Here is a 19,302-nt window from a genome sequence, read left to right as displayed (position 1 = left end):
AGACGTGTTTTCTGCTACGAGTTTAGAGACCTAACCGCTAATTGGACACAATAGTATGATGTCTAAGAATCGATAATATGTTAAGAAGTATAAATTTGGCCTTATTAGTCACGTGCTATACCAATGCGCGTTTTAAACTTTGACAGTCTATTACTCTAAGGCAAATACAGTAATTATATTCATATTTTGTCAGCAATAAGATTACATTGTTTTCTATTTGGTGTGAAAATATGAGCTACAACGGACATAATCTCGCTGAGTTATAGCTGTTTAAAATTTATGATGAACGCGCGGATGCCAGTTGATAACAACTAAATGCTTTTGCGCGTAGTGCGCGTCGAAAATTTGGCAAAAACGCTTGCGGAGTGACAATATTCAAACTTCGATAAAGTATATGAAGTGGGTACTTCTCGGAAAGGAAAAATTTAGGCAAACACGATGTGACTATTTTTGGGTTGATTTAATACAACTGCAAAAAATTATTCAAACTTCAAGCAAAAAAGTCAAAATTTTTACTACTTTTTTGGATTTTTACCCCCAAAAAAATAGAGGGATTTTTCAAATTTTTAAACCATCTTGTGCGGCTGTGTTTTAGCTATCTCCATGCAAGTTTTGCTGACATGCCAACAAAATTAACTTGTTCAAAATATCAAAAAACATGGTTTTTTGGCCTATTTTTTGCCCAAAAATTGGTTTTTTGCGATTCTACCCCCAAAAAGTCAGTCCAATCATCTTAAAACCACTTTTAATCGATTCTACGGTCAAAAATACGTCTAGTAAGGTGTGTCTGGGGCGGGGTCCCTAGCGTATCGAGCAGACAATGCCCGTAAAAGCCTCTACTATATTGATAACATGCATCATCCTGATTTATCAATGTATCAATGAGTGTTTTATTATAAATTAAGGCACACATATCAGATTTAAAATAAGATCTGGCGCTAATTTCATCACTTAAAATTTAAGTTGAATTCAAATGTTCTATGATCAATTGTTAAACATTATTTGATCTCCCTAATCACAATGCTGGCAAGCATTACCGTCGCCCTTATATTCACAATACTATTTACCCCCTATACTATTATATCCCCTTTATTGTTTTCCAGGCATTAAGACTTTTTCGAAAGTAGTTCAGCAGGTACATTTAAGTTCAAAACATTCTAATTCAATGTTAAAGATGACAGGAATAAGAAATAGTTATATGGAGGTTTTTAAGAAATTTGCGCAAAATACGCGCCAGCATGTTATACGAAATTAGGTAAAAAACCCAAAATCGCCATATTCAGGTGCCTTAAAAACCATGTTAAAATTGAGTTAGAGATCTGAAACTTTGCAGGGCGTCTAGACCTTGTCCAAGTCGACAGTAAAAAAATTTCATGTTTCAGGAGTATCGGGAAGTGGGTTTTCTGGAACCCCTGTTTTACAACAGATTGTCGTGAAGATATATATATATGATAGATATATATATAGACGCTTTTTGCAGTCAATTGTAGCCTACATTTAAGTGTCCGTAGATTCAAAAGAATAAAAGATACAGTCATTTTGAACCACAGGTTTTAAAGATAATCGTTTATACCTCAGTTTACTTTATATTGAAAAATAATTTATCATCATCATCATCACTTGATGACGTCATCAATTTAAGTGTTTTTAAAACTTGATTTTTGACAAAACAACAACTTTTCAAATCGATTTTACACCATTAAAGAGTAATTTTATTCAAAATCTGAGGACATTTTCATCTTAGATAATTGTTCAAGCATTCTAAAAATCTACCGGAAAAGTTTCCTACCTTACTCCTTCATAAAGATATTTGCTATTGAAGTTAGTGCTTTTTTGAAGAATAATTTTATAAAAACACAAAAGTTGTGAATTAGTATTCTCTGGTGTTGGGCTATCCCTTGGGTTGTGGAGCTCAATTTTGCTTCTTAAAGGTGTAAATTGTGTTATAGGCTAGTTTTAAAGTTAAAAATCGAAAAGTTGCACACGTGGGGACACGCCCAAATTGATTTAAAATAGCTAAAATCACTAAAAATTTTGATTTTCATGATTTTTATCAACTTTGGAGTCCCGTTGTGATCCAAGTTCTTTTTGAAATCTTCTGAAACTTTGCATGCTTATCAAACTATATATTAAATACCACTATGCAAAAATTTACGGTGATTCAATATTGTATGCGCACGCAACGTCCGCTCAAAGTTTGCACGTGCGAAAGGTGAGAATTTTGCTCATTCGTGATTTCGAATATATTCTGCTTTCCACGATATTTAAATGGCATTATATATGAATTTAATGCCAACTTGAATGAGTAAAAAGTGCCATATTCAGTCGGTTATCGACAGATATACCTAACTAAACACAAGGAAACGTTTTCAAAGGCAGAATTTCGAAATCGTCGAAATTACCTCCTTGTTAATGAAGTTTCGACTAGCTGTGTAAATTATCCTGACATTATAATCAAAAAGAGATGATATTTGACCAAAACCCATAATCATGGGTAGAGTGTACCGCTGCCAGTGTCTCTCTTTTCCAAACAAAAGGAAATGATATTAATTCGAGGAACAGTCCGCTAATGCAAATTGATACCGAGAATGAAATCGGTCGCTCGCTTTTTCAATTCGATCACGGCTCACGAATTGTAATAAAGCTTATTGATTTGAAAAAGCGAGCGACCGATTTCATTCTCGGTATCAATTTGCATTAGCGGACTGTTCCTCGAATTAATATCATTTCCTTTTGTTTGGAAAAGAGAGACACTGGCAGCGGTACACTCTACCCATGATTATGGGTTTTGGTCAAATCTTATTTACAGAAAATGAAAATACTCCAGATAAAAGAACTGAACATTTCTCTCACATTGTATCAGTATGAGTAAATGGTATCGGATAAATGTTTGACGATCATCCTCTTTCATTTTTAGGAAACAACAAATTTCGAGCTGATTCCCACTCAAATTGTTGCTTTTCAAAAATAAATTAAAACGTATGACCTGCAGTCCAGCACTCTCGTTTGGAGGAAGGTCCTCAGAACGCGACTCTCGAATTGTCGATGATATCGCTTGAGAGGTTCTGAGATTGTCTGTGCGAGGAGATAAGGGGCTGGATGCCGTGCTGAAAGGGGGGCGGAACCCCCGAGTAGGCGGGCTGGTAAGTTTGGGGCACGGGAGTGAGGTGCGAGTTGCCCCAGATGGGGGTGGTCGGGGTCCATCCTACTACTGGAGGGTTGGAGGAGGCCCACTTGTCCTCCAGCCACGAGCTGCTTCCTGGAAAAACACCATGTTACATTAACTGTTTATCTAGTGGACTCAATTATCCTTTTAGCCAAGAAAATGGCAGATGATTCAGACGATAACAATTCAAACAAACCTCTTGAGTGAGGGGTAGGTTGGTTGGGGGGAGGGGCGGGAGGAGGGAGAGAGGGTGAAGGAGGAGGGAGGGAGTTACTAGGGTGAGATGGGATGGAGGACGACCCAGAGTGGGTGTTGTAGAAGTAGGAGGAGCACTGTTCTCTTGCGTTGTAATGAATGTTCCTCCCACCTGATCCCGTTACACCTGCGTTACCATAGCAACACGACGCACTGAAAAAAAATTATTTAGGGAATCTGTATTTTTTACAGGAGGCAAATATCAAGTCAAGATAAAACAGCGTTTCGAGCTTTTTCATAAAGCTCAAACGCAGTTTTAAAAAGAGATCTGACTGTAACAAACACTCATTCGGACCCTAATTATAAGCTATGCGTGAACTAACTTTTGAGAGGTGGCAGGGATTGAGGAAGGGCTTTGTCCCAGGATAGAACTCAGGTGAGGGTGTTGTCTTCCACTATTTGTCAGCACTGTAGGGAAAATACCAACTAGAGTTTTACAAGATAGGTTTGTAACTCTAAATTGTATTTATCAAGGTTTCACAGAAAAATCAGAACACATTCTTAAAAGCACGTTAAAAGCGGCACATTACCAGTGAGGAGAGAGTCAGGAGTTTCACTGGTAGGGAAGGAGCAGCTGATCGGGTTGAGCTCTATTCCTGGAGATGTTAGGTTCAATGCTGGACTGGAGTGATTCATAACGTGAGCTGAGGACACCATCTGCGCTTCAGGGGTCACGTGAGAGCTGCTTGAAGTCATTAGGGACTGAGGTGACGTTACATGTGGCACCGGTGACGTCATCATCGAGGCTGGTGACGTCATCATCGAGGCTGGTGACGTCATCATTGAGGCTGGTGACGTCATCATCGAGTTAGGTGACGTCATAAGGTTGGGGAGAAGAGGAGAGGTGGGTGCCGTGCTTTGTGGAGATATGGAGGAAGGGTGAAGCTGATCTGGTGACAAGCTTGAACTCGGCGAGTGCACTGAAAGAAGTCAATTTATCACATTATTTTTGTAGTATTATGCTTTAATCTCCCGAAAAGACGCGAAAAAGATTGCATTTTCAAGATTTTTCAGCTCAATTGTTGACCCCCATGTTTGAAGATGTGAACAGTAGAGAAAATGTCAACAACAAAATATGATACTAATATAATTATAAGATAATAGAAAATCTTAGCAAAATATGGGCACTTACTCTTTCCAAATGATGATCCCGTTGGACTACTATCCATCTGAAAAATTTAAATTATTTATGTGTAATTCATTAATTAATCGAGTAGTCTAACTTCAGAAGAACTGTAAATTTTAACTTGTTCTTGAAATTGAATATGTAAACAAACACGAACAGATAACTGAAAGTTTCTGGGCAATATCCAAGAATATCCAACAATTCGTTTGATCCATTGCTGAGTGCGCAGTAACTAATCACACTCAGACCTCTAAGAATAGCTCGAGACACCAACCCCCAGCGTTGTTTCACGCCTCACTTGAGTCATCAACCCCTCATGAGGCATGGTCCACTGGTCTAGGTCATTGAGCTCTTCTCGTCCTCAACAGATACATGGTCCAGTACCCCAGGTCATTGCCAGCGGAGTAACGCTATCTAGTGACACCCCATCATTCGTCAATTAGAGGCACTGATCTGCAGCCTGCTGTCTCGGTGCATGCTCCGACCAGCGGAGGAGGAGGAGGTGGTGGTCATTGGCCCAGTTACGGTCGCTGAGCCGCCTAATAAAGTATTTGGTACGGTTGGGTAGGCACTGCAGGTCATGTGTATTCTGTGATACGCTTGAGCAGCCTGCAGGGGGATCTGGGGCCGTGACACGGTCTGATGGAAACAGGGTCAGCTCTCCTCCTCCTCACTTCCTAGCTCACTCTCCCTCTTCCGTTGTGTAGCTTCTCCAAACCGCACCGATACCTCTCATATCGGGCGATTTGTCTCTGGCGAGTAGGCGGTTTCTTGTGAGTCCACCGCCTAAAGTCCTGGAAATGGATCAGTGAACTTTACCTTTCTGCTTGACTGCGCTGACTAAATGTTACTTCCAGTGATTGCATCCTTTGGGCTGAGCATTGCCACCGACAGTAACTTTTCTTTCTCATCTTTTTAGTGAACAAATCATGGCGGGTATTATCTTTGATTCGAGCAGTTAGTCATAAACTCACGGGAAGGGGTTACCCTCGGTTTTCTTAATGTCAATTTGATTGACAGGTTGCTCTACCAACTCGTTACGTGACGTTCATCTTTATTGGTCTAATACTTCTCAGCTTCCCTTACAGTGTTTTGTTGCTTCAAACTTTTTTCTTCAAGAGCATTGCCAAATTTACCAGTTTCAATTTGTCACTAAGTTTCCAACTTTTTTGTAAGTTTGATCGAGTGATTTATTGATTTGTGTAAGTGTAGATATCTAATTTCATGCTTCAACATTCTCAAAGTAATTCCTTATATGTTAGAATTTCTATTTATTTTAGTTTATATTTATATAAACTGCTTTATAAATCAGTTTTGACAAAACGCTCAAGATAACTTCCGCTTCATTTGACCTAGAGATAGTTACTGTGTTATATCCGTGAAGCCTGTTACTTCCAGCTGATGTTAGCACTCATTATACTTCATAAACACCAATCAGCTGATGTTAGCACTGATTATACTTCATAAACACCAATCAGCAGCCGAACATTAGAACAGAGCAACGTTGTCAGTAATTAGTTACCCAGGTAGCTGCAGTTAAGTAACCAAGTGAAATGTAGCAAGTAGCTAGATACAACTAGTAGCTGATATAGCCACTTATATAGCTGGCTTATCCTCTGGTATGTAACCTACCCTTTACATATCTTTACATCACGGGGCAGCATTGACTTCTAGTTAAGTGCATATGTCTGGCAATTATCAGCGAGCAAAGTCCCGATCCTGAAACCTTATCTGTTCCTTAGAGCCGCTACTTAAAGGCCACGTGACCCGGAACGTGACTCGTGACGTCACGCTGGCTCCATTCTGGGCCCGGCCAAAACTCATCTCACTATCTAGAGCTACATAAATATATTCCCAATACCATGCCTATATTACCGATATTATTTACGCTGAAACCACCAAGGTAGCGAACATCAAAACGGTTTTAAATCTATGTATGCTAAGATTTCTGGTCGGGCAGCTATATCGGTAAGGATGTAAAACAGCTATATCAGTCCTAGACTGCCAGGCAGCTATATCAACGTCAGGCTGCAAGACAGCTATATCTGCCAGGCTGCCACTATAAGCTTATAAGTATTATTACACTGCATCCGACATCCTGAGCTACTTGCCAGTGATTTAGTCTTATGGGAACCTACGCACGGTAGAGCACAGCAAGGCCGACCAAGACAAAGCTACTTGTCTATGTTACTGAATACTGAAGGAAGTTGGGACAAAATCTAAAGAGGAACTGCGAACCCTGATGCGGGACAGGGATACATGGAGGGGGTTATCTGGCGTAGATCGGACTTAGTTCCGACATAGTAGTAGTAGTAGTAGTAGTATTATAACTTACCTTTACACGGTTGTAAGGATCTGACTCTGATCTGTTGTAAGAGTAAACACAGCCCCCGACACTCCTGTGTCTGCGTGGTCGCTTCCTCACTTCTGTAATGGTACTGCTTTATAACCTCATAACTAATATTTTTTAAAGGGGGGACCCCCAACCCATGTTGCTGAGACACATCACAGCAAGTAGACCAAAGTGGCTCTTGCTTGTGAAAGGTGTATCAACTACCCGCCGAAGCGGTGGGTTGGGAGTTACCTCATAACTAATACTCACTCATCACTAAAGTGTTAGTGAGAAAGTATACGTTATCATGGTAGAGATAAGAACCCCGTCCTTATACCACTCAAAAGTGGGTACGCTCGGTAGTCGGTACGCTAGCGTACCGGGAAACAGGATTTAATAAAATACTTTTGAAAGGTTAGACCCCGTTATCAAAGTAGAGATTAAGCCACCCGGATATGTAAGATTATCTTGGTTTAAATTTGTGTTGTAATGTTTCCGAACTGTAAAAACACGCCCCATACTTTAGGGTTTGGTGATGTTTACCTGTTGCTAAGAAAGGGTTGGTGATGTTTACCTGTTGCTAAGAAAGGGTTGAAATCAGTGGCTCTGTTGAAGTTAGTAGGAACCTGTCCCATTATGTTTGGGGGTATCGTGAAGGACTGTTGTGGACACTCCTGAGGGTTCCAACCGTTAGGTTTATATTCAGCTAAATAAGAATATAAAATTTGTAGGGTAATTGTTTGTCGATAACAAAGAATTAACGTTCTATTCCTACATAATACATAGTTAACTCACACAGCCCCAATTTAGAATTGTATTCATGAAACTCCCTTAATTCCCGGACCATACAATTCCTGGTAAGTTCAGGTTATGCTTAGGATTATTAATGAAAATGGCCCAGAGGTCGGACCTCCGTAAACAATCTCACCTCCGGCTCAGCTTTAAGCTTGAGATCAGGTGTTTCAGTTTTAGGTCGGACAGTTTCCGTTACTTTGTTCCGTAGGATTCGGTTGATCGTACTAGCACTTGGCACCTGTATCAGGAAACAAATGTTAATATCTCAGTAGTGAAAGGTATGGTGACATGTTGGTTCCGTAACGGCCTCGTGTCTAGTAATCAAATTCGATCAAAGGAGTTTTTAATTGCAATAATTCTTCCCCTAATTTAGCAGTCAAAGAATAATTCTTTGACTATCGGAATTAAACTAATCTATAAAAGTTAATAAACGAAAATAAATATATTCTACTTATGATGAACACCCGGATCACACACTGATCCAACAATTGCAATTATCTTAAAGTTAAGCGGTAAATTGTCATCCGATTAACGTCTTTCATAAAGCTGTTTAATGCAGTTTTCTAAAAGTTAGTAGGACAATAAAGACAGTAATTTAACAATACAGCGGATAGTTATTGAGGTGAGTTAAGGTGAGAGGAGGAGAGAGCGAGGTAACTAAGGAGGGTACTAGTCGGTAACCACGCTAATTGAGAAGACTTGTCAGCTACACGACGTATCAATGACACTAAGCCCTGTTAGGGAGGGAGGCGAGTGTGATTGTAATTCTGGGAGGGTATCTAGCTACTTAGGGGCCCTGTTACTGACAAAACCAAACCACCAGTAAATTGGAGTAACTCTTCACACCTCCTACTCAACCCTCACTTTCCTTTCTTCTAGTTCTCTTCTTCGTCTCATCGGTACACTTTCTCTAGTCCTCTCTCTTTTATTTGTAATTTGCCTTTTTTTTCCCTTTTTTTCCACAACAAGTCATTTTGGTGAACGTTATTTTTCGTTTTCTAAGTTTACTTTGTCCTATATTTTTGCTGGCTCAGCATTATCTCGCCCCTTAACTCTTTCTCCCCACATTCTTTGCCTCTACTTCCTCCCCTCAATAGTCTTATCTATTTTCTCCCTTCGATTCAAATGGTTGTATCGACTACTTTTAGTGATCTTTTATTTTGTAGAAGAAGAAAATGAAACTTTTCTTTGCAATTCATCGTAATTGTTTTAGCTCGACATTCCTAATTCTATTGCGGTAGACACGTTCCCAGTAAATGTAACACATAAGAGAAGTTATAATTGTGAGCTCCGAGATCATATCTAAAATTAGGACGGATTGTAAGTCCTCAACTTACGAAGGGAGGTATTGTTTAACCCTGGGTTTTCCTGTCAGAAGAACCGTGTAAATTGATATGAACGATTGGCGGGTCTAAGCATGATGCGGGGACTAGACTAAAGAGGCAGGTAAACGTGATACCCTGACCACTTCTTGAAGTGAAACTAGGTGTAAATTGGTTGGGAGTCTCAGGGCTGATCTGTGGGGCCCTATCCATTGTTATCGTGAGTTGCCCTGCACCACTCACTCACACACAAAATCAATACCTAGCCTATTATTATGGCAATTCTTGTAATCAAATTAGGATGACTTAAAATCGACAGTAATTTTGTAATTTTGTGTGCTAAGTGCAGCACTGAGAAGCTGTGTTTGATTGCGAGGTATGCGGTTGAGAGTGAAGTAAGCGTTATAAGGACCCTGTCCGTGTAGTACTGGCATCTGAGCAGGGGAACCTGGCTCACTCCCTCCTCACCGGGTGTAATACTGATCTAATCAGGTAGAATAGCCCTGCCACATCGCGCTCCTTCCCCCACATACAAGTGGCTTGTTAATCTACAGGGAATTCGATCTCTCACCCTTCTGCCGGGAATGTGGGACATTATTTGTACCCCTTTTAGGAGAAACTGGTTGGAAAACTTAGGTGATGTAGCAGCTCTAATCCAGCTTCGCAATTAGAAATGCCCTGAGCTCCGATTGAGAAGATTCTGTAAGATTCTCGTAGACAGGCTAACTTTAAACATTGTTAAATTCTAGAGACACATCTTTGGGGACTTGTTACTCGTCTTAGAGAAATATTATCGTCGAACCGGCCAGTCACCTTAACAACATGTCTAAGTCTATAATACCGGTACATTGTCAAATGTCAAGACCAATTCAAGGACTGCCCTTCCAATAAGGTATACCGAATTTAAATGATATTTAATGGACTCCTCCTCCTCCGAAATGTGAACAATAGAGTAGGGTGCAGGTGGGGCGACTATTAAGTTAATGTGCTCGATTTGTAGAGGTCCAGACAGGTGCCACTATTGAACTGAAAGCAGTTTACAGAACATGGTCACTAGGTACTTGCTCTACTTGGTGGACAATGTGTTTAGTAGCCGTGTTCCTCACTCTGTCTGCACACATTATAATAATATGTTCCCATGACAGGTGAAGTGAGTTGTCGTTAGTGCAGCTGTTAATGTCCCCCTCTTCTCTTATCCCCCTCTTGTCCCCCTCTCTTATACTGATGATGTGCACCAACAGACCGAAACCTCCCTCCCCACCAGCCCCCCTGGACCAGGTGGCCCCCCACTTTTTGCTGCTAATTTTCCATGTGATTCCTTGGCCAGGGTAGCTGAGTGATAGGTGGAGGGTATGTCACGTGACAGAGCCAGGTTCAGTCACTGGTCCCCACATCACCACCTCTCACGTGTCCATTTAATAGGGCTCTGGGGAGGCGAGATGTTGCGATTATCAATATAGTAAATTGTAACATGATAAGATCGAACTATTGCTCTATTGGATACCTGTGCCGCACTAGGCAGAAATTAATAATATTATTCATATCTGCAAATGTTGGTGTATCTAGGATCAGTCCTATCTATGTTGAAGTCGTATCTTGGTCGTAAGATACTCTCTATATTTTAATACTCTAAAGTATAATGTAATCTGGTATAGGTCTGAAAATACGCTGAAATCTAAGTTAAATTGGGAAGTGTCTATATTCTACAGTACAACGATACAGAATTGGTGGTTGAGATATCTGATAATAATAACAGAAGATCTAGCGGTATTTCTACTCGAAAGGCTAGGAACTCTTACTTTACTTAACGTATTTGTGGCCGTGTAGAATCAATTAAAATGGTCCGGTAATGATAGGATTGATTTTTTTGTGTATTTTGATTGGCTGACTGGCAATTTCTAAAAAACTACCAATTCTATAGCATGTAGATTGTAGGGGCGTATCTAGATACCTTGTGTTACAGTCGTATCACGAAGACATGTTTTAATAGAATCGTAACGATCCCCTCTATACTCGTGCCGGGGGAAATAGTCTGCTAATATGCCGGTCCTGTGCTAACTAAATCAGGCCTCTTTAGAATGATAACTAACATCTGGTTGATGTTAACAAAGGGCTGAAACCCAATAATGCTCTAAAATATGGTGTTCTCAAAGACTCATGAACCACGCAAACCGGTTTCACAATCCAAGATACCGCCTCCCCACTCAAATAAGTGACAATCTATTTAGCACTTACTTCTCATTGCTTTACCTTTGTCTTTTAGTATTTCAGTAAGTTCACAAAGTTTTATCATAATATATTATAACTGCTAGACAATAATCCAGGCTATAGTTGAATAATCAAGTACCGGTTCAGATAGTGTACCATCCTAGTGTACCATATTCGGTGCACTCTCGAAAAACACTATCTCACCTTGTTGGCTGGCATACCGTCCATAAGCAATCGGTCCCTTATCTCCCAAGCAAACATACTCGGGTTCCTTCTCTTGTACTCACTGAGGGGGTTACTATGGTTACTAGGGGTTACTATAATGACTAATTACTTAGTAATGTTGGAAATTATTACATTCAGAAGAGTTTTCAAGATCTATTTTCCAATAATTTTATGAATAAAAATATTACAATGACAATTACTTATACCATGACAAATAATTAACATACAAATAACCAGTACTTAGTCACCATGACAGCTAATTAGTCAACATGACAACTAGTCAGTCAACATGACAACTAATTAGTAATTAGTCGCCATGACAACTAAATGTCACCTGATAATGGCCACTACTTCTGGAGTTGCCACTTTGGGTTTGCTCCCTCCAATGTTCCCTGGGAGTATGGACCCTGAAGTGAAGATTATTTTAACGACATTTTCGGCCACATCTAATCAGGTTATATCCCATCCCCCAAAATTAACTCATGACTGCCTCCAAAACCTGTTTTTCATCATTAAACTTTTTATGTTGGGATACGATTAAATATTGTTTGGTTCTGCTCGGATAATTCAATACTTGAGCGGACGTGATTTCGGCCATCCTATTAAGTCTAAACTCAATTACTGAGGGTTTATTCCACTGTTGATTTTCAAAGTAGTGGAGCAGTGGTCTGCACTCTCTCAATTACAACTCGGCAATCTCTGTGCGCCAAGTAACATTATTCGATTAGAGGGGATCAAAATCAGGTTTTCTTGATTAAAATCCAATAAAGAGGTAAAATGTAGGGCGCTTCTCAGTGGCGAAGTTGGGAACATCAGGCTCTGTAACTCACTTAATTTGAATTTCATTCAATTCAAGAGTAAAATGGTGAATTGTTTGAGGTTCGGGCGAAATGATTCAATGTTGGACAATAAGGATAGATACATCCAGAGCGGAGAGCGTCACTGTTCTCAACTTATATATTAATTTTTACTGCAGTGAATAATTGGAAAAACGTTTCTGTGTCACGGAATAGTTATTCTTAAAGTTTTACCTGTGTCTGAGTACCGGCCGAGAATCTTGCTAACACAACCGTGACTCACTCTTAACTGTCGACTGTGGGATATAAGTAGTTACTAAAAAGCTATAATATCAAATTACCACGAGAATAAATTACTATAACGACAAGTTTCAATAACAAAAAGTTACCATGACAGCAAGTTATCACGACAACAAGTTATCACGACAACAAGATACCACAATAACAAGTTACCACGATAACAAGTTACCACAATAATAAGTTACCACGACAACAAGTTACCACGGCAACAAGTTACCACGATAATAAGTTACCACGAGAACAAGTCATCACAATAACAGTTTGACATGATACAATTTAAGCACAGTACTGTTAATTTTGAGATTAGAGTCAAGGTGAAAGAACTAAGAAGAAGCGAAGAAAAAAGATAAGAAAGATAGTGACAAGTGAATTTGGTTGCACCTCGCGCGCGAGTGAACCGTTGTTAACGTTTGGTGCATTGTGAAAGTCTCGCAGAATTTTATGACGTTATAACACAATCTTTCAGTTAAAGTCAAACTCCGCAAAACCGTGCTTGGCAGCCGTGGAAGGGTGATGAAAGAGAATCATAAATGCACATGGTTCGAAAATATCACTTATTATATAGGGTGCACGATTTAACCTGATGTTTGGGGGGTAAGGTTTACTTAATGAAAAGTTGTATGGTTTGTAACCTTGGAGACTGACCTGATATCACAAGGTTCTATGGTTTGTAACCTTGGAGACTGACCTGATATCACAAGGTTCTATGGTTTTTAATCTTGGACACTGACATGATATCACAAAGTTCTATGGTTTGTAACCTTGGAGACTGACCTGATATCACAAGGTTCTATAGTTTGTAACCTTGGACACTAACCTGATATCACAAGGTTCTATGGTTTGTAACTTTGGAGACTGACCTGATATCACAAGGTTCTATGGTTTGTAACCTTGGAGACTGACCTGATATCACAAGGTTCTATGGTTTGTAACCTTGGAGACTGACCTGAATCCTGATATCACAAGGTTCTATGGTTTGTAACCTTGGAGACTGACCTGATATCACAAGGTTCTATGGTTTGTAACCTTGGAGACTGACCTGATATCACAAGGTTCTATGGTTTGTAACCTTGGAGACTGACCTGATATCACAAAGTTCTATGGTTTGTAACCTTGGACACTGACCTGATATCACAAGGTTCTATGGTTTGTAACCTTGGAGACTGACCTGATATCACAAGGTTCTATGGTTTGTAACCTTGGAGACTGACCTGATATCACAAGGTTCTATGGTTTGTAAACTTGAAGACTGACCTGATATCACAAGGTTCTATGGTTTGTAAACTTGGAGACTGACCTGTCACCTGATATCACAAGGTTCTATGGTTTGTAACCTTGGAGACTGACCTGATATCACAAGGTTCTATGGTTTGTAATCTTGGAGACTGACCTGTCACCTGATATCACAAGGTTCTATGGTTTGTAACCTATGGTAACCTTGTTAACTATGGAGACTGACCTGATATCACAAGGTCTAACTCCGAAGTGAGCCAGATCGACGATTCTCTTTCTGATGTCCTCCGGCAAGGGTCGTCCGTTTTTAAAAGAACCTCCTAGTTGATTCACTCCAATACGTCTATTATCTGCGAATTGATCATGACTAGAAACAGCAAGATTTTGAAAAGAGAACTATAAGAGCCAACTTCAATGGCGGTTTGGAAACTGTGTGGCAGGTTCATGCTTACTTCCCCCGGAAATAACCTAACCAAAAACATTTCCGGGCCCGACAAGGACAAAATTGGTCGTCACCCGATATCTTGTCGGTTCCTACAGCCGCAGGTAAGATAAGGCTACGTCAAGTAAAAACAAAATAAACCGGAGAACATAGCTAGAATTTAGCTTAATATCGGGAGAAAGTTTAAGCAGCAAAAATCTTAAGTTTAAAATTTTGCACGTACAAATAGAATTTTCTAATCAAACCCTACCCAGCATCCAAATTAGCGAGGGGAGTCGAACATTTCGCTACACCGCAGATGGAACATAATAATAATTATACTCAATTTCGAACGTGTAAGACATTTACAATCTCAAATGACACATAATATTGGCTGGTGCCGTTCAATGGACCGTGACTAAGAGTCAGCATTGCCTGCTCTAATCAGCCAATCGGCACGCGGTGTTGACGTCACGTGCCGGTAATCAGCAAATAGGAGAGTTCGGCGATATCACGTGATTGAGCGATTGAGCTAGGGCAACAGTTTCACGGTGTCTTATCTCGGAGGGCTTGGGAGGCTAGGGTTACTGGTATTGTCGGTGATACTTATCACTCAATAGGCGGTCCTTAGCAGAGCGACCATTGTTCCTAGCCCCAGTCGCTAATGTGCTAATAGAAACATGCCGAACTGTTTCGTTTGATTCTTGCCGACATCGAGCAGGATTAACCAACTTTCCGGTAGCTTCCAGGCCCCGGGTCTACCTTAAAACGTGATTCTAAATACACCGAAACAAAACTCTCAGCATTGTTACTCTGTCTCAATCGCTTTGGTAAAGGATTTTACCTCTGCTCCTCAGACCGGACATTACATTGTATTGTTTTATGAAGGAGCATCGCTACTCCGGGACGCTCGTGCCCCTGTTATTCGAAATTTAGGATTAATTGAGTTAGAGGGCTCTATTACTGTATTAATGAAATTAAATTACCTTTGGCGTGGTCGTTGTGATTCCTAGACGCTCGGCAATCCCCTGTGGGCGGGCTCAGTTAGTGAAGATATGACACTGTCAACGTCAGGGATATACGGCACAGAAACAGCAGACAAGACACAAGGACGACAAGTGAAGGGGAGAGGGACCGGAGAAGGGGTAAGGAAAGTGTTCGCCAAGAAGTAAGCGATATACCGACAGTATGAGGGAAGGTATGGAACCAGCCCATACTTGGGGGAGTCTGGGTCTGCGATCTAGACTCAGTGGTTAGGGGCAGACACCTTCCCTTCACTACCGACCACGTGCTCTATTTCCTCGCTCTGATTGGTTTATAACATGTCACGTGATAAGTTTCCTAACTCGCTACACACCACACTTATCGGCCTGGTTCAGGGCTCATAGCTCTCCAAGGCCTCTGATAGATATATTGTACTGGTAAGCTGCTAAATACTTACAATTAATAATCTCAACAAGGGCATGGTCCACTAATCAGCTGCCTGATAGTGAGCGATTAAACCAGATAATGTTACACTTTCTTCCTAATCTAGATGCACGGGGGCAGAAGCTTCAGTCCAGATTCAGGTGACTAGTGATGATACGAGTGGACAGGTTGTATTGGGGTTTAAAGTTTACCAGCCCGATCAGGAGACCATGCGACTGCAAACAGTTCCTCTGAAATCCCTCGGAGTCGATGAGTGCTTTTGTAGGCTGCTCTCAGATTACCTGCCTCAACCTGACACTTATGCCACACTCATGTCAGGCCACGTAGTAAACTGCTGTCTTTTTCCTCTGTCTCCAACAAGTGATGCTGTGTATCCAAACACTGGACATGCAGTGTGCAAATAATCTTTAACAAAACCAGCTCATAGTCCTCTCGTGAACAGGTTCCTGGTGTCAGTGTTGAAAACACCAGCTAGCGGTGCAGGTTGGAGGTTCATCACCAACAAAAGTGGATAATAAGTATTAACCACTCATAACTTCATAAGATCGAGCTGAATGAGTCATCAATTTAAGAATTAATCTCTGACAAAATCATGCTGGCTGTGCAGTAGTGTGATACATAATGAACAGTTTTACAGAACACAGAGTTCACCCTTCATTAGTAAACTTTATGTCAGTGGTGGACGGGAGGGAAGCTTAAAAATCAGTCACTACAATTATTATAGCCGATATGGAATGTTTTTCAAACTTTTAATGGTGCTACAGATGCAGATCCAGAAAACAGAAGACCCAGAAAAAGCTTAACATTCAGAAAACTGAAACATCATTGAGGACAGTTGAATAGTTGCAGGCTGAAGAAAGTCGAGAAATTAGAGGGAATTGAAATGGTGTGTAAAAATTAGAGTTATAAAGAATGGCGTGCCTTCGGACAGAATCCTTCCGTACGGTTCTTCGGCAATAATCAAAATTACATCTCTGATATCGTCCTTCTGGCTCGGGAGTTTGCGTCCAAGATTACTGAGTGTACTTTACGAACTATCTGTTAAACCAAAGTATAATTTTGTTTACTTAATCTAGGTAACTCAATCACGTCACCAAGGTAACTCAATATACGTCACCGAGGTAACTCAATGTACGTCACCAAGGTAACTCAATGTACGTCACCGAGGTAACTCAATGTACTTCACCAAGGCAACTCAATGTACGTCACCAAGGCAACTCAATGTACGTCACCAAGGTAACTCAATACACGCCACCAAGATCACTTAATTCAAATCACCAAGATTACTTAATGCACAAATCACCAAGGTGACTTTATTTGCGTCACCAAGGATACGGATTGAGCGTTACCAAAACGTACACTTTTGTGAGTATGACCACTCCCGAAAGTCAAGACAGAACTATGCAAAGTAAGCCTGAAGGGTAATATCTAAAAAGAGCCGTTGTCAAGTTTTAAAAAAGGAACGGTAACGAACTACAGTTAGCGCTGGATCGCGTAAAACGAGAGTGGTAGCTACTTTAAAATACTGAGTAATGAAAACGCCAACTTTATGTAATCTATTTACCTGACATTAGTTAGGGGGCGAAGCAAAATAAAAATGAATTTAGCAATAACTCGGTTTGCGATATAAGAATATTGCTCTAAAACTAAGGTCACGTTACTTGGTGTCGGGGGTGCATGATGCTGATAAGTCGGTGGGACTGTGCACGTGGGCGCCTCCGCCAATCAGGGAGCTCTCACGTGACTAGGAGAGCCAGTGAGGAGCTGGTGTAAGTAGCGTATCAGTTTCTAACTTTACATTCCTGCCAGTAGACCTGAAGAGGAGTGTGACTATGCCAAGAAATCCCGTAAACAATACGACTGCTGCATGATCTCTGACCACGGTCCCTGGTAAAGTAAACAGCACATTCTTGCGCGTTCCACTCAACCTGAACCCCTTGTGCTTCCTAGTTACCTGCCTTGCTATTGATTGTAGTTTGCACTGTCATCTTATTCAGTAATTGAGCATACAGTGACAGGCAGCTTATCAGTTTCCTCATTCATAATTACCGCTACGAATAAGTTACTGGGCCGCGCTCAGCCTGTCATTCCGCCTAATCTCTATTCCGCCTAATCTCTATTATGAACATAATAGCCTGAGGTCCCCAGGTAACGAATAAGGCTCACTTCAGGCCAGCCATTTATTTCCGCATTCGATTGCGGTCCTTGGAAAAAAGTCATTCGGTGATTCAGTGGCAATCAACGGACACTAATCCTGCTGGAAGAGCCTCCTGTGAAGTGTGACTTCTTCTATGAGGAAGGGTCGTTTACGAAAAACCTGTAATCCATGGCTCTGAGAGTTCTGGTTAAGCGTTCCACGATTTTGGTCTGTGTTATGGCCCATAATTTATGGGTTCGGGACTATTAGGTATAAACCCCCACAAAATTCCAAACCAAAATTGATTCTAATAACCCGAATTGTCAAATCAATTGTTGGTATTTTGGCTGTGGCTGTGGCTGTGGCTGTGGCTGTGGCTGTGGCTGTGGCTGTGGCTGTGGCTGTGGCTGTGGCTGTGGCTGTGGCTGTGGCTGTGGCTGTGGCTGTGGCTGTGGCTGTGGCTGTGGCTGTGGCTGTGGCTGTGGCTGTGGCTGTGGCTGTGGCTGTGGCTGTGGCTGTGGCTGTGGCTGTGGCTGTGGCTGTGGCTGTGGCTGTGGCTGTGGCTGTGGCTGTGGCTGTGGCTGTGGCTGTGGCTGTGGCTGTGGCTGTGGCTGTGGCTGTGGCTGTGGCTGTGGCTGTGGCTGTGGCTGTGGCTGTGGCTGTGGCTGTGGCTGTGGCTGTGGCTGTGGCTGTGGCTGTGGCTGTGGCTGTGGCTGTGGCTGTGGCTGTGGCTGCGGTTGCGGTTGCGGCTGTGGTTGCGGCTGTGGCTGTACAAATGCTACTCAAGCGAAAGACAACGACGACATGTATTATATTAAGATTGAAAAATAAAAATTATAGAAAAGACCTCACAGCGGTAAACAGCTGGTTCTTTATTCGAGGGAAGTCTAACAAACGCTCAAATGTATTATACGCTAGCGACCAATGTATGCTAATAGCAAACTCATCAAAGCTTTAAAAAGTTCAAAATCAGAATACCGAATCGGTGTAAGGAAAATAAATTTTTGAAAAAAATAGAAGAAACGAAATCAGAAATCTACGAGTACGATTGAAAAGACAGGAACGTCCGGAATATTATTAGTTTTATTGAGAACCTAATAAATCCGTGACCAGATGCAGGACAATAACACGTTGTCAGAATACACACCAGAGTGTGGTGAACCGTGCACAGCGTGAAATTTGCGGGCTACAAACAGATTCTACCGAGCATCTCGTACCTTTCTCTGCGGCGGACCCCGTCGTCTCGTTCTGTTCCAACTCAGTGAGCAACTCTGTTTTACAACTCCAATCCTCCGCAAAGTTCTCGGGGGCGAGAACCTCAGACTTGGTGGTTAACATCTCGCGAACACATGCAGTACTACACACAGCCGGGAATGAGGGGTCCCAGGTACATCTCTTCTTGTTTGCTGTTCTCGGCTCGTAACATTGCACTGACCACGTGTTACGCACGTGTCCGTCCCGTGCTCCCCACGTGGTCACCTGACCGGTGGCCAGTGGGGCAGCAGATGGCCGCCCTACCTAACAGGACCCCTACCAAATTCCTCGTTTTTCAGATGA

The 19,302-nt window shown here is 41.4% G+C and overlaps 1 protein-coding gene across 5 annotated transcripts; it reads right to left on the bottom strand.

Annotated features, from left to right (window-relative positions):
- Nucleotides 1-2,827: 2,827 nt before the first annotated feature.
- On the bottom strand, nucleotides 2,828-17,477 carry LOC134812417 (paired box protein Pax-2a-like). 5 transcript variants are annotated; one of them, XM_063819823.1, is made up of 14 exons: nucleotides 17,270-17,477; nucleotides 15,167-15,208; nucleotides 13,986-14,109; nucleotides 12,461-12,522; nucleotides 11,764-11,836; nucleotides 11,409-11,490; nucleotides 7,808-7,912; nucleotides 7,454-7,553; nucleotides 6,883-6,974; nucleotides 4,554-4,590; nucleotides 3,952-4,341; nucleotides 3,745-3,829; nucleotides 3,363-3,574; nucleotides 2,828-3,259 (listed from the first exon to the last, which is right to left on the bottom strand). In XM_063819823.1, the coding sequence occupies exons 6-14, from the start codon at nucleotides 11,463-11,465 to the stop codon at nucleotides 3,021-3,023; spliced, it is 1,317 nt and encodes a 438-aa protein (XP_063675893.1). In that variant the 5' UTR covers nucleotides 11,466-11,490; nucleotides 11,764-11,836; nucleotides 12,461-12,522; nucleotides 13,986-14,109; nucleotides 15,167-15,208; nucleotides 17,270-17,477; the 3' UTR covers nucleotides 2,828-3,020. The 5 variants fall into 5 exon arrangements, with proteins under 5 accessions (XP_063675893.1, XP_063675892.1, XP_063675894.1 ...); XM_063819822.1 differs by lacking the exon at nucleotides 17,270-17,477 and adding an exon at nucleotides 16,530-17,132; XM_063819824.1 differs by lacking the exon at nucleotides 17,270-17,477 and adding an exon at nucleotides 15,622-16,160.
- Between the last annotated feature and the right edge of the window lie 1,825 nt (nucleotides 17,478-19,302).

This window comes from Bolinopsis microptera, chromosome 3 (genome assembly GCF_026151205.1).
Source record: "Bolinopsis microptera isolate Bmic1 chromosome 3, MBARI_Bmic_1.0, whole genome shotgun sequence".
Lineage (NCBI taxonomy): Eukaryota > Metazoa > Ctenophora > Tentaculata > Lobata > Bolinopsidae > Bolinopsis > Bolinopsis microptera.
This window is presented reverse-complemented; position numbering and strand designations above follow the sequence as displayed.